At 37.2% G+C, this 13,895-nt stretch overlaps 1 protein-coding gene across 2 annotated transcripts in view; it reads right to left on the bottom strand.

Annotated features, from left to right (window-relative positions):
- card14 (caspase recruitment domain family, member 14) overlaps window positions 1-10,250 on the bottom strand; it is a 51,039-nt gene extending 40,789 nt beyond the window's left edge. The window contains exons 1-7 of one of the 2 annotated variants that reach the window (XM_082136743.1): window positions 9,496-10,250; window positions 8,527-8,664; window positions 8,057-8,263; window positions 7,655-7,773; window positions 1,759-1,911; window positions 1,529-1,648; window positions 1,109-1,234 (exon numbers count right to left, since the gene is read on the bottom strand). In XM_082136743.1, coding sequence (XP_081992869.1) covers window positions 1,109-1,234; window positions 1,529-1,648; window positions 1,759-1,911; window positions 7,655-7,773; window positions 8,057-8,263; window positions 8,527-8,664; window positions 9,496-9,706 — 1,074 coding nt within the window. In that variant the 5' untranslated portion in view covers window positions 9,707-10,250. The remainder of the gene's footprint in view (window positions 1-1,108; window positions 1,235-1,528; window positions 1,649-1,758; window positions 1,912-7,654; window positions 7,774-8,056; window positions 8,264-8,526; window positions 8,665-9,495) is intronic. The other variant, XM_082136742.1, reaches the window with a different exon arrangement.
- Between the last annotated feature and the right edge of the window lie 3,645 nt (window positions 10,251-13,895).

Below are 13,895 nucleotides of genomic sequence, written 5' to 3' on the forward strand. Positions count from 1 at the left end.
GTAGTAGGGCCCATTATCATGCCAGATACTACAATTGATGAGTCAATATGCTCCTAAATGACAATTACTTACAAGATGGATAATTAATTTCTTACCAAATCGTGGCTTAAAAGATTCAAAATCCTGTAAAAAAAAATTCTGTGGTCAAAAAGTCTTGTGTGGGGGCCCTGGAATATATATAGGCGGGACTTGTATTCAGGAAAATCACTATATTTTAATGTCGTTTTTCTAATCCTATCACCAACTAAACTAAGAGACTAAGAGAGCCTTTAAATAACTGTAGGTGCTTAACAGGTTTTTTGTATGGTAATGGTGCCATATAGCACCTTAACCACCCCAAAGAACCGCTAAAGAACCGCTGAAGAACCAAACTGGGCTTAACAGGTTCTTTAAATGGTAGTGGTGCTATATAGCAGTGGTTCCCAATCCTGGTCCTGGGGACCCACAGCTCTGCACAGTTTGCATGTCTCCCTCATTTAACACACCTGATTCAGATCATCATCTCGTTAGGAAAGAGCTCTGAACTGAATTGGGTGTGTCAGATAAAGGAGACATACAAACTGTGCAGAGCTGTGGGTCCCCAGGACCAGGATTGGGAACCACTGCTATATAGCACCTTAACCACCGCAAAGAACCCCTGAAGAACCGCTGAAGAACCATTTTTTTTTAGTGTGAAGAAAGGAGTTCACAAGGTCAGTGTCACAAATTCTCTTATTTGATTTATGAACATGATATAGAGCAGAATCAGAAATATTTCTTTTCTTTGCTGTTTTAAACTTTTAAAAATACAAAAAAAGTTTATTTCAATATTTAAATTGTGAATCCCATATTTTCAAATTGGTCCCAGACTTTTGGACTCAATATTCATTTACTGCATATAATGCATGTAGGTTTCTAGATCTAAAAATGTTATTTCACTTACATACTGTAACGATGTTGGTCCAGTATACTGTGTTCATTTGTTTGAAACACTAACACTAAACTGACTATTTACTGTACTGTTAGATAGCTTCCATGTAAACTGATCTCATTGTTGAATCTAAACACTTATTTAAGACTTAATGATTTTGTATGATACTTGTTTATTATGAGCACAGATGATACTGACCTTATCTCTTTCTGCCTGCACCTCCTCTAGCTGACTCTGGAACAGTGTACTCCTGTGCTTGTACATCTCACAGTCCACAGTCAACTTCTCCACCTCCAGGCCTAAATAGTCCTTCTCTTCTATGAGCTAAAAAAGGTGAGAGGGGAGCATAGTGAAGGTGACAAAAAATATGGACATTTAAAAGAATTTTTTTTTTTTTCTTTTAAAGAGAGAGAGAGAGAGAGAGAGAGAGAGAGAGAGAGAGAGAGAGAGAGAGAGAGAGAGAGAGAGAGAGAGAGACTAGATACAAACGATAAAAATATGAATTCCTCCTCTTAAATAAGAAAAAAGTAGGTTAAAACACAAATTTTATACAAAGTACAAAATTTTTAAAGACAAAACAAACAAACAACATTAAGGTTAAGGAGAGACCAGTTTTACCTCCTCTTTCTCTTGCTGGAGTCGTTCATTCTCCTCACTTAGTCTAGTGACATCCTCAGCTAGTTCTGAACGTCTGGTCTCTGTCTCCTTTAAATCATTCTCAAGGATATCCTGCTGTACCTGATTGAAAGAGAAAGAGACAGATTTACTGTGAAGGTCAGTCAGATAAGATTGAGTTCCAAAATGTGTTGATTTGTTATATTACTGTAATAAATTAGTCTCTTATTCACCGGGGAGAATATCTCAATCTCCAGTAACTTTGTGCGTACAGCGTTGAGTTCATCTTTGAGCTTTTGTGTGTCACTGGGATTCTTTAAGGAACGCTGCCTCTGGAAGTCTGTCTCTTTCTGTGCCTTCCTTAACTCGCACTGCAGCTGGTAAATCTGGAGAAGAGGTGAGGAGAAGAGATTTCATTATGGCCTGATGTTATTGTAAAACAATCCATTATCCAGCATTACTGTTTTGTGTGTGTGTCAGGGGCGTAGCCACGGGTGTGCCGGTGGCACCCACAGTGGCAGCTGGCACACCTAAAAATGGATGCAGAATTATTTTTTGTAGTGTCAATAAAAAATGTTTTACTAAACTTGGGCTATTGGTGTTTATTTAGAATATAAATATTTTTAAATCAACCCTTTCACGCGCAAGTTTAAAATATTTTAAAGGTAGGGTAGGTAATCCTGTTCAGAAACACTTTTTTTTATACTGGGTGAAATGGTCCTTCCATCCTGATAGTAGTCAATACATTATGTGTTTAGAAAAAGGAATGAAAAAAATCAGACCTCTGTAGCAGCTGCAGGACAGTAAAAACTCTGACCAATCACTGCCATTCGGTGCGAATGTAAAGAACCAATCAGATGCCTTCATGTCTCGTGCCCGCCCCGAGCCCCACTGCGCGCGCTGCCCGGCGTGCACTCATCACATGTCACCGTTCCCGGAAATATTCAGCTCAAAAGCACCTGCATATGCAGTCAGCGAAGGCAAACAAGGCAAAAACTACTTCCTCGGACCCTGCCCGCGCTCTTGAATGACCTCCTCTGCTTCGCCCTCAACCCCGGACCTGTCCTCGAACCGACGATGCGGTACTTGTCTCCGGACTCGGAGTGTACGTTAGTCTTCATTAGAGTCAACAATGTTTTCATCATGGAAACTCTTACATGCAAAACACCGTATATGTTATGAATCTTACACGAAATTCATCTTCATCACAGTGTAACTGATGGTAATGGAAAAATCATCAATGCAGTGTATCAATGCAACCTGTTTTTAGTTTTGCCTTATAAATATAGCTCGTTACCGAATGAAACTTTACCATTATCGATATGCTAGCTTGATAGTGAGTACTAAAAGAAATCTTATTTGTTTATATTCATAGTGATAAAGTTAGGTATTTTATTACATGTGATTCTGACATGATGTCACTGTATGTACTGCGCTCCTTCCTCTCCACTCGTCTCAGGTAATAAATGCGTCTTGTTCCAGCCTGAGCGTTTGGCGTCGCGCGTTCATGTGTTTTGGGGGCGTGGCTTTGGAAGGAGCTCAGAAGGGAGGGGGTGGAGTGAATGGAAATAATGAGCTGTGTTTATTGCAGATTAAAAGGTCTACAGTCACTCGATTTTTATATTTTCTTTTTCAGAGTACTTACATTTTAATGATGTATTGGTATATAAAGACAGTTTAAACAAATTTGGAATGTTTTTTTTTTAGAAAAATGATTACCTACCCTACCTTTAACTGACCCCTTGTTTCACGATTGTCACGTGACACACCGCAGCCACAATAACAGACATATCGCTATTCGTTTTTCCTTTTTTATTAAAAATATTCACAAACTTGCTTACCATGTCAACTATCTGATATTCCGATTCTTCGTTTAAAAACCTTTATAAATTATCTTGATATATATAACGAGATGAGAGCTGCAGTTCAGAGAGTCCTGTCAGCCGGATTTACAGCACCTGAACTCCACAGTTTCTCCCGAAATACATGAAAGTAAGTGGCTGTTGAACTGGGAGAAGAATAGAGTAAACTTTATAGTTCCGCTATGTGTGTCTGACATATGAATAAAACATGTCGGCAAATTACATTTGAATAGATTGTTTCAGCTGCTTCCATCATACCTGTCAAGTATCCCGTTTTGGCCGGGAAAGTCCCGTATTTTACCCTTCTTTCCCGCCGTCCTCCCGTATTAGTATTTTCCCGTAAATCTCCCGGTTTTTAACCTGCGTTATTAAAAATTAAAAATAGGCTACCCCGGGCCCGGGCAGAGTAAAAAAAAAAAAAACATTCCTAATCTGAGTCTGTCAGTAGCCTCGCGATAACTGCCACCTGCAGTAGCCTACTACAGGTACTGTAGGTGGCAGTTGTCGCGAGGTTAGTGTGTGAGGTCAAATGATGAGTGACAACCCTTACAGATGGTGACAACCAGGGGCGTCACTAGGCCCTTTTTAGGGGGGCTTCAAAAAATATTTGATTAATATATTTTTTATCGCTTCAGTCCCCTTTAAAAAAACTCATTTGAAACGGCGGCAAGCTGCGTCAAGTTTCGGCTCCTCCCCTTATCTGAGTCTGCTTGGATTTAGCGCATTTTTCAATCTGCAGGGGCGCCGAGCAGAGCGTGTGTCGTGAGTGCATTTATTGATAGATTGCTATGATATTACATCTGCATCGGTGCAGTTCTTTGTCATTTATGCATTGCAGTTTACATAATGTAATGTTACTGGAGCATTGGGAGCAACACGGGACGGTTCGGTTTCTCTTCCAATACCAATACGTTTCGCTGCGTTCACCTTCAGCCCTTATCAGTGTGATAGTTGTTTTTTTCTACAAAACAAAAATGAAGCGATTAACACCCATGAAAACATACTTTAGAAAACGATCATGATTTATTTTAATTTACTTTTTAAACTTTAAAACATATTATTTTGTATTTCGTTATTACATTATGCTGCCATGCACAGAAATGATTAAAGACACACATCATTGTCTGAAAGCACTAGATGGCCTTGAGAGAGAAACATCATGTGGAGTTATTTGGTTTTGTATTAATAAATATAGTTTTGTATTAAGTAATAATGAATCAGTAGAAGTGTATAGCCTACATATATTAGAGTAAGAGTAGAGTAAAGGGATTTGTGCTTTTCTTTTAAGCACTTGATTTATAGAAGTGGCAAATTGATCATTCATGTTGTTATTTTTAATAAATAGAAATAAATATAGAACAGATTAATCATATTGCCAATAGACAGTTACATTAATACACGTTTAGCTGGTTAGTTAAATGATTTGAAATTAAATAGATTTTCACGGGGTGACTTGATGAATAACCAACCGTATTGTTGATTACAAAGGCTAAAAAGCTTAAAAAATTAAAATAAAAAATTTATATTTCATTGTAGATGGACTTAGTTACCTAGCTTTCCTGGTAGCTTTGTCTGAGAAAATGATTCATAAATCAACCTATCAGTTGACCCTATGTTTACTTTCTTCACTGACAGACAAAAATTAAAAGCCTGTATCAGTCAAAGCTCAGCTTTAGGAGGGGAAAAGACAGAGCAAGATAAAAACAAAGAGAAAAAGAGTGTGATGCTGATGAGGTGAGAAAAAAACAGCTGCCCGCACATGGTTTTAAAGCTATTGTCATCCAATTTTTTTGGCCTTCAAAACATCTTAAAATGCACATATGTAGATCAGAGAAATCAAAATTTGCTGCGGAAAAATGCTCGCGGAAAAATAAATTTCCCTTATTTTCAAATCCAAAACTTGACAGGTATGGCTTCCATAGACATCACTGTGTATTTTACAAACTATAAATGTATTGTTTTACTAGTACTTATGTGTATTTAAATGTCTGAAACATAAAATAAACATTATGTGTTTGAAAACACTGCATATTAGTTGTGATATATGACAAGCGCTGATGAGCGCGTCCGTCTCTGGCTCAGCGCCAGCCAACGCGCGAAAGCAGTTTGAATCTGGCAGTTCTGTGACGTCACTGAACATTCACTCATACTCTCAGGGGCACAGAAATAAGAATCCAATATATGGTGCCATAACGCTCAAAATGTTCAAATGTAATTTACAGTTTAAATTATTTTCGTTAAAAAAATATCTGCCGACATTCGGACTGCCAACCAATCAGCAAACAGCAGCTGACTGTGACCCCAGCAGCTCCCCAGACTAGAGATGTTTGCCGCGCATATAAACAGAGCATTTTTTCAGGCACTATGTTATGACTAAATTATTGGCGATCCTGAGTGTAATGTATAGTTATATTTTATATAGTTTTATGGTTATGTGGGGCATGGTTATATGGTTATGGTTAATAATTTTGCACAGTAATCTGACAATAAAAGTGGCACACCCAGAATTTCAGATGCACACCCAGAGTCTCTTTTCTGGCTACGCTACTGGTGTGTGTGTGTGTGTGTGTGTGTGTGTGTGTGTGTGTGTGTGTGTGTGTGTGTGTGTGTGTGTGTTGATTATACTGTAGTTTTTCTTTCTTTACTCTTATTGGCTCTTGTGGCGAGCACGACGAGGTCGAGGGCCGTGGGAGGACGGCGCGAGGCCGGTGGCGTGATTGATAATGAGCGACACGTGCGCGACGCACCGGTCTCGCATCTCTCACGGAGGAGCGGAAGCATAAAGGAGGAGCGACGACAGTGAAGAGCGAGAGAGGAACAGGCCTGTGTTTTATTTGATGTTCTGTGTTGCCAGCAGTCGTCCGTGAGGGGCTGTTGGCTTTTACTTTCGTTTTGTATTTGTTTTATTTTTGTCATTAAAAGTCTTTAAATGTTCGCCGGTTCCCGCCTCCTTCTTCCCGTAATAACTGAACTTCGTTACAGCTCTCTGCCAAGTAGGGTAAAGGTGTTTCGTTAAAGTGCCCCTATTATGGTTTTTCGAATATTCCCTTTCATGCAGTGTGTAATGTAGTTGTTTGTGAAAGTTCAGCAAAGTTGTAAAGTCGAAAGTGCACGATAAATAAAGTTATTGTCTCCTAAAAAGAAGAATTGACTCTGAACCTCCTAAACTAGTCGTCTGTATCCCAATGCGTTACTGTCACACGTCACTAGATAGCCTAATACATTTGCATAATACGCTGATTTCACGCAGCCGTTATTTTGAAATCGAAAGCGAGGCTCCGGTGGGAAGAAAACCGGAAGTGTCGCCTTTAATCACAGGTGAGTCGTGAATGCGATGGCGTATTGTTGTGTTTAATGATGTTGTGTCAATTCTAAAAATGTACATACATTTCTTTCATACTTTAGACTATATACAGTGAAATTCATTTTTAAATAAAATAATTTTTTTATATATAATTCAGAATGTAAAAAAAGAAGCAGGAATGAACTATATACATATCCTATATTGAATATTAACATCCAATAGTGTAAATCGCGGCAGCAGCTTCAGGTTGGTAATCCAAGGCATTGTTGTTTATCTTTACTTCCGGGGTTCTTCCCACCGGAGCCTCACTTTCGATTTCAAAATGGCGGCTGCGTGAAATCAGCGTATGCCCGCCTATGTTCTACATTGTCCGCCCGCGAACAACTGGACCCGCCCTCGAACACGTCATTTTACTGACGACAGCTTCTCAAATCTCGGAGTTTAACACGAGCACAAAGCACTTGCTCTGGAAAGATGGGTCAGTACTCAGTTTATTTGGACCAGCTTGCTCCTCAGAATCACAACCTAGAAAGTATGATTAATTAATGATGTATATTTTCTTCCGGGTGTTCAAAATATGTAGTTTTGTGTTTTATATTGTGTAAGTTTTCAGCTAACTGGCTTACTCACATTATTACTGTCTTAATGAAATCTGCTAATAAATTAGAAATATACACATCGGCTTTTTGATGGACATACACTTGTTAATGCTGATGGTGAGGAATTACAGTTGAAACATCTCACAATGTACATCAAACTGAGTAGCGTATCACTGAGAAACATTTTCATATAGAAAATAAAATATCTAGCAAGCCTTAACATTTGCCTCTCTTTAACCTCTCTAAGGAATTTTGCTCTCTATCAGGCACATGAATGAGACAATCTGTTTTTTGTAACTGTTTTTCTGAAATGAAAATAAAGTCCAAGTAAAATGATACAAAGACATCAAATCTGGTTCTTTACCTCCAGTTGCAGGTCTCTGTTGCGTATGATGGTTGCAGACTTCTCCTCAAGAACTGAAGTATATCTGACATAGAGATCACATTTCTCATCCTTCAGTTTCAGCAGTTTCCTGTTTAAACCTACACAGAAGACAAGCAGACATTAAATAATCTTGACACAGGCAAAGAAACTGTCTAATTGTGCAAAAACATTCTGAATTTCTCAAAGCACGTAATTAAAAAATGTAAACACTTAAAATTAACTTTCATTAATTTCATGAACAATAATTACATCTTACATTTAACTGTAGTTAATGCTATACAACTTATTTTAATGTACATAAATTACAATATATGTCTGTTAATGACTGTTAATTAAACATTAACCACATTGATGTACAGTAAAGCTGTGTTAAGTCCACACCATCTAGGTGACTGCGCAGTTGTCCATGCTCTTGTTGCATCTGGCTGAACTCTTCATTATTTTGTTGGACCTGTTTAAGTTTCCCCTCCAGCTCACAGCATTGAGCTCGCAGCCGAACACCCTCTTGCCGTGCCACTTGTAGCTCTGTCTGCATACTGCTTACCGCATTAACAAGGTACTCTGTCAGCTCAGTGTAATTTATCAGGCCTTGCAAGCAGAAAAGCAAGGTTTTACTTATTAGCCTTAAATAAGGTGATAAAAACATCCCTCAAACACACACATGGAAATATATTCAGTTGTGCACATTTGTCATTGGTATATTACATTGTTTAATAGACAGTTTAGAAGTCTAGATCGAGGCCTGGGGTTCAAATCCACAAATGTTACAGCTACCAGATTTAACTACAACACACATTGTGTGTGCTTGTAATGCATCATCAGAAACTGAGATTAAAAGTGCATTGACTGACCACTGAAGCCTGAAGGCTCAATGCTGGGCTCGCGGCCAGTGATCTGTGTGTAGAGAGTTGGGTAATGAATCATCAGACTTTCGAGCAGAGCCATTGCTCCATTACGACCCTGTACACGTAACATGTCAAGCATATGACCTGTAGAAAAAGATTAACATTTCAGACATCATATCACAAATACTGCAAGATACATTAAAAGGTTTTATTTTCAATACTGTCAATCAACTTTCAAGTATTCCTTAAAGGAAGAGTTCACCCAAAAATGGAAATGATTTACTCACACTAATTTCATTCCAAAACCATACGCTGCTATTAATATCTGGGTTCCAAAATGTATGAACATATTTCACTGAAAAAATAATAGCATACAGCAGGTTTGGAACAACATAAGAGTGAATAAATAATGAAAATAATTTAATTTAATTCATGGTGACATACACTGTAAAAATAAATATGATTAGTAAGTCATAGCAACTTATGTTTTAACATTACATTACTTAAGCAATCTACTTCTTTTTTTTTTTTACAAGTCTTAAAAATTGAAGGCATCTAATGAACTAAGTTTTTTTTCACTGTTTTTTTTTAAACTAAAGTTTTTTTGTTTTTTTTTAATGTTTTTGTTTATCAGTGTAACCTCTAACACAGCTGACTTATCTATCTGTATCTAACCCATATTTCCATAAGCTTGCTCACATTTCAGAAAGATAAAATCCCCCAACCTTGAACCTTCCAATAACTCTTAATTTTCACATTCATTGCTCTAATCAAAAACAAAACTTCAATCCTGGAAAAAAAAAAAATCTGAATTTCCACCTTTCCATTCATTTTTTTTTGGTAAATATTAGAAAGCATGTTTGTTTTTGTTTTTTTCACATTTATTGTGAAACCCCTTGAGATATCTGTACTTCCTTAACTTTTTTTTTTCATGCTCTGGTATACAGTATGTCATGATAAGTCAGAGTGTCTTACTGGTCCTCATGCAGCGGTTGGTGAAATGGGGACTGGTAAAAATCTCATCCTCATCCAGGTTTGTGAGGACACGTGCCTGGCGCAGGTAAGGGATGAGAACACAGGGACGGATGCCGAGAGAGATGGCATGGCGGTTATCGTCAATAAGATCCCACAGTTCTTCTTCTTCTAGATCCTTCAAGTCAGGAGTGTTCAGGACACTCTCAGCCATGCTGAAATCCTGAAATCAGACACTTTGCCAAACACATAAAAACTGGGTTTTTAAAATTAAAGCTTAAAAAATAAATAAAAAAATAACTCCAATAAAAACAACTCCAATGCTGGCATAAACACAACAGAAGTGAAATGAGAAATGAGAAGGAGTGAGATTGTAAGGGAGGTTAAGTTAAATCTCCTCCCCCTCACACCCACAGGTGCGTGAAGAAACCTGAATAACAAGGAGAGGTTTTCCCGACAACAGACACAGACTGACACATATGCAAAGCATGTCATGTGGATTTCCCCTTGAATAAAAAGAAGCACACAGCATTTTAAACATTACTTAAAGATGCCTGACATTACAGATTGTTTATTTTCATTAGGGGATTGGGGAATTACAGTATGATAGTTATACAGAAACTAAAGCAATACAGAGATTTTATTTACTTAGCAAACTGCAATTGACAAACAAAAACATATACTCATCCGCTGTTCTTGTGTGATTTGTCTGTGTCAAGCAAGTTCTTCCTATCTAAAGCAAATGAAACAGGCTGCGAACAGGTACAAAGTCCAACAGGAAAAAAGGAAATGAAAGAGGTATTCTAAAGTTTATGGGAAATTACATGTCACATGCAAACACAGCATGTATGTACATACTTTGCTGATGATAATCTGCCTTTGCGGAGGTATGATGGTGTGGTGGTGCAAAATCTGCCTTTGTCACTTTAATGACAACTGTCTGCAAGGGACATACTTCAGTATTTCACTGTGCCAGAGGAAAAGTTTTAATGTCAAAATGTCTGTCCAAAAAAAAAAAAAAAAAAAAAGGAACTAAAAAAAGTTCTAAATAAAACCCCCAGAGTGGTTTAGCCACTATGACGGTTTACATCAGTCATGGTGACATTCCAGCATCAAGAAAACAAAACAATGTCCAGTTCTAAAACACACTCATGTATCCGCATTCAAAGAGTTGTTGTTCTTTAAAGGATCCTCTAGAAATCCTGACAAACAAACCAAAATATAGAATTATCTACACCAAACAACTGTCAAAGCTGTTACTTCGAGATGTTGGAATTTTGAATCCTATTGCACGTTCTTCCTAAACTATGAAGTCGAAGAGTTCCAAGTGAGCTCTTATGATAAACAGTGCAATATTAAGTAATTTATAATATTATGATTACAGTAATATAATCAGTGACCAGTTGTACAGAAATACCTATGAAATTAAATATGTATATTTTTAAGCACACACTATCTTGGAAAAGCCTCATTGGCCTCAGTGAAGCATAAATGAGTAAACTTTGTCATCACCTCCATTTCCTCTTTTTTTCAAAGAGACAAGTCATGATTTTTATGTTCAGTTAGTTCCCATACTTTCGTTGTTATGGCTGTGGACAACTGTTTTTTGAACAAATTAGTGAATTGCACTAACACATATTACTCTAAAACACTCACTGGTCTATTCTATTTCTGGTGTAACGATTTAAACTTGTAAACAAAATACCTGCTATTTTTTGGATCTCAATCGTGTTAAACACGGATAGATAAGTCATTTACTGGAGTCGATTCTCCTGAGTATAATTCCCTTGATTCAGAATTTTTTAATTAATTCTTTTTGAGACGACACCTTGACAGGCTGACTATTTCTGGTCAATTAGTGGACCAGCACTACCTAGCATAAACCCACCTGGATGTTCTTATCTAATCAGTCATTTGGTGTCATTTCGTACAACCTAAAAACAGAAGAAAAACAACAACAGGAAATGAACAGAGAATCTGTTCAGTAGTTAACTATTGTTTTAATTAACCAAGGATTTTTGCATATGTATTTATTATAATCTGTATTAAATTGGACTAATAACACAATGGATCGATGTTTTAAATGTAGAGATGCCAATCTGCCATCTCTAAATCAAAACACACATAACAAAACCTGTATGAATATATTAGGCAGTCACTGCCCAGGCCTGAATGAAGGGTTGGGTGTATGACTGAAACAAGACTCCTGCTGTATTCGAACAGTAAACAAAACCTGTGCTCCTATTATATTCCTGAAGACTCAACTGAACAAGTGTCATTACACACACACACATGTTAGGTTTTCATGTTTCATGGGGACATTCCATTCACTTAGCTGTCTGAACGAGGACATTCCAGATACTAATTACTTATATTAACATTCATTGGTTCTTCGTTTTTACTGTTCCAGTACAAATAAAGACATTCTTAGATGTCCCCAAATGCAGTTAGCAACATTACGACCACCTGCCTAATATGCTGTTGGTCCAGCATATATATACAATATGTATATATATATATATATATATATAGGCCTATATATATATACAGCCAAATGCTGGAAAATGAAACTGATCTGAGATAAGAGTGAAGAAATTAATTTGCATTATAGCAGTGGCGGATGCAAAAAGCGGATGATCGGTGGTGGGCCTTTAAAAGTGTGGGTGGACTGAAATAATTTGTATCATCCCATGTTTTTCAACCGGCTTAATAAAAAAATAAATAAAAAAATAAAAGTACAGACAGGTGTTACGAGATTTTCGGTTTCCATGGGCAAAGTAGGCTATACACTAATATTCGTGAGTTTCCCAGACATGCGCAACTACACGTATGTAGCATAGACTGTAATGATTTTACTTTTGCCCACCCAGGGACACCAATTATGTGGTGATTGATACTCGCGTCACCGGTGACATTGTGATTTTTGATCCAACATCACTTAAAGGGTTAGTTCACCCAAAAATGAAAAAATTAAATAAAATTAAGGGTGAAGAATTAATGTCAGAAATTAAATTTTTGGGTGAACTAACCCTTTAAGGTGTGGTAATGAGTACATCAGATTACCAACAACCCCCCCTCTTTTAAGGTGATGTAGTTACATTGTACTTACTCAAATAATATTGATTAACTACATGTACTTACTATAAAGTTACGGTAAGTGTAAGGTTTAGGGTTAGTTACTTGTAATTATGCACACTTTACTGTTATTACTATAGTAAGTACATGTAGCAACATGTAACTAAGTCACCTTTAAATTGTGTTACTAAACCTTATTATGCATCAAACAAATAAACCAAAGATTATTTGTCATTAACCCATGGACTGTGCTGTTCAGCTATATTACATATAATGTAAATTAGAAAACAATATACTGATGATATACAACAATGCCAAGGTCTCTGGAAAGAGGTTTGGTTAAGTGATATCTACATTCCACATGATTGAGTGAGCAGTCCGATGGCAGTGACATATTCTAATGGTTGTGCTGGGTGACAATGCAGTGGGGAAAGGATCTGGAATCCGTTTCAATAGCCTTGAACACAAAGCTCTGTGGGATGCTGATCTCCTGGATCACCAAATGCTCCTAAAGTCTGGAAAATGCAGATGAGGCCCTGAAGTAAGTGCAGAAAGTCCTTAATATAGAACACATAGACGAATGAACCTTGAAGAGAAGGTTTGCTGTACTGAGCTTAACCTAGTTGCAAATATCCGTTTGTCTTCTGCCTCTCTGGGCCAGACACTCAGTACTTGGTCAATCCACATTTGTTCATTCTTGTTAATTTTGATATGTTTTATATATTTAATAAGTGTGTAAAAAATACCATTCAAAAGTTTGGGATTAGATTGTTTATGTTTTATGTTCTTGTGGACTGGGTTTTGAACTGAAGATGTTGGTAATACCATCGTAATCCTAATTCAAGTCAAGTCAAGACACCTTTATTTATATAGCGCTTTTTACTATTCAGATTGTATCAAAACAGCTTCACAGTGATAACATGAAAAAATACAACAAAGTTTGTTTCTAGAAGAAAATTGCATCATTGTCCACCTTAAGTAAGGCAGATCAATAATATTATATAATATATATAATATTATATACAATATATATAATAATATTGTTGAATATTAAATCTCCCCAACTAAGCAAGCCAAAAGCCAAGGCAACAGTGGCAAGGAACCAAAACTCCATCAGGTGACTGAATGGAGAAAAAAACCTTGGGAGAAACCAGGCTTAGTCGGGGGCCAGTTCTCCTCTGGCCAACGAACAAACAGTGTATGATTATGATTCAGGCAGCATTACAGGTCAGAAGTCAGATTGGATCAGAACATTCAGAATATTTATCCAGTTCCATCTGGTTGGAAGTCGGAGTCATCACGCTGGTATGGAGACGAGTTTGTCGAGG

This window comes from Leuciscus leuciscus (genome assembly GCF_965113295.1).
Source record: "Leuciscus leuciscus genome assembly, chromosome: 14".
NCBI classification, from domain to species: Eukaryota; Metazoa; Chordata; class Actinopteri; order Cypriniformes; family Leuciscidae; genus Leuciscus; species Leuciscus leuciscus.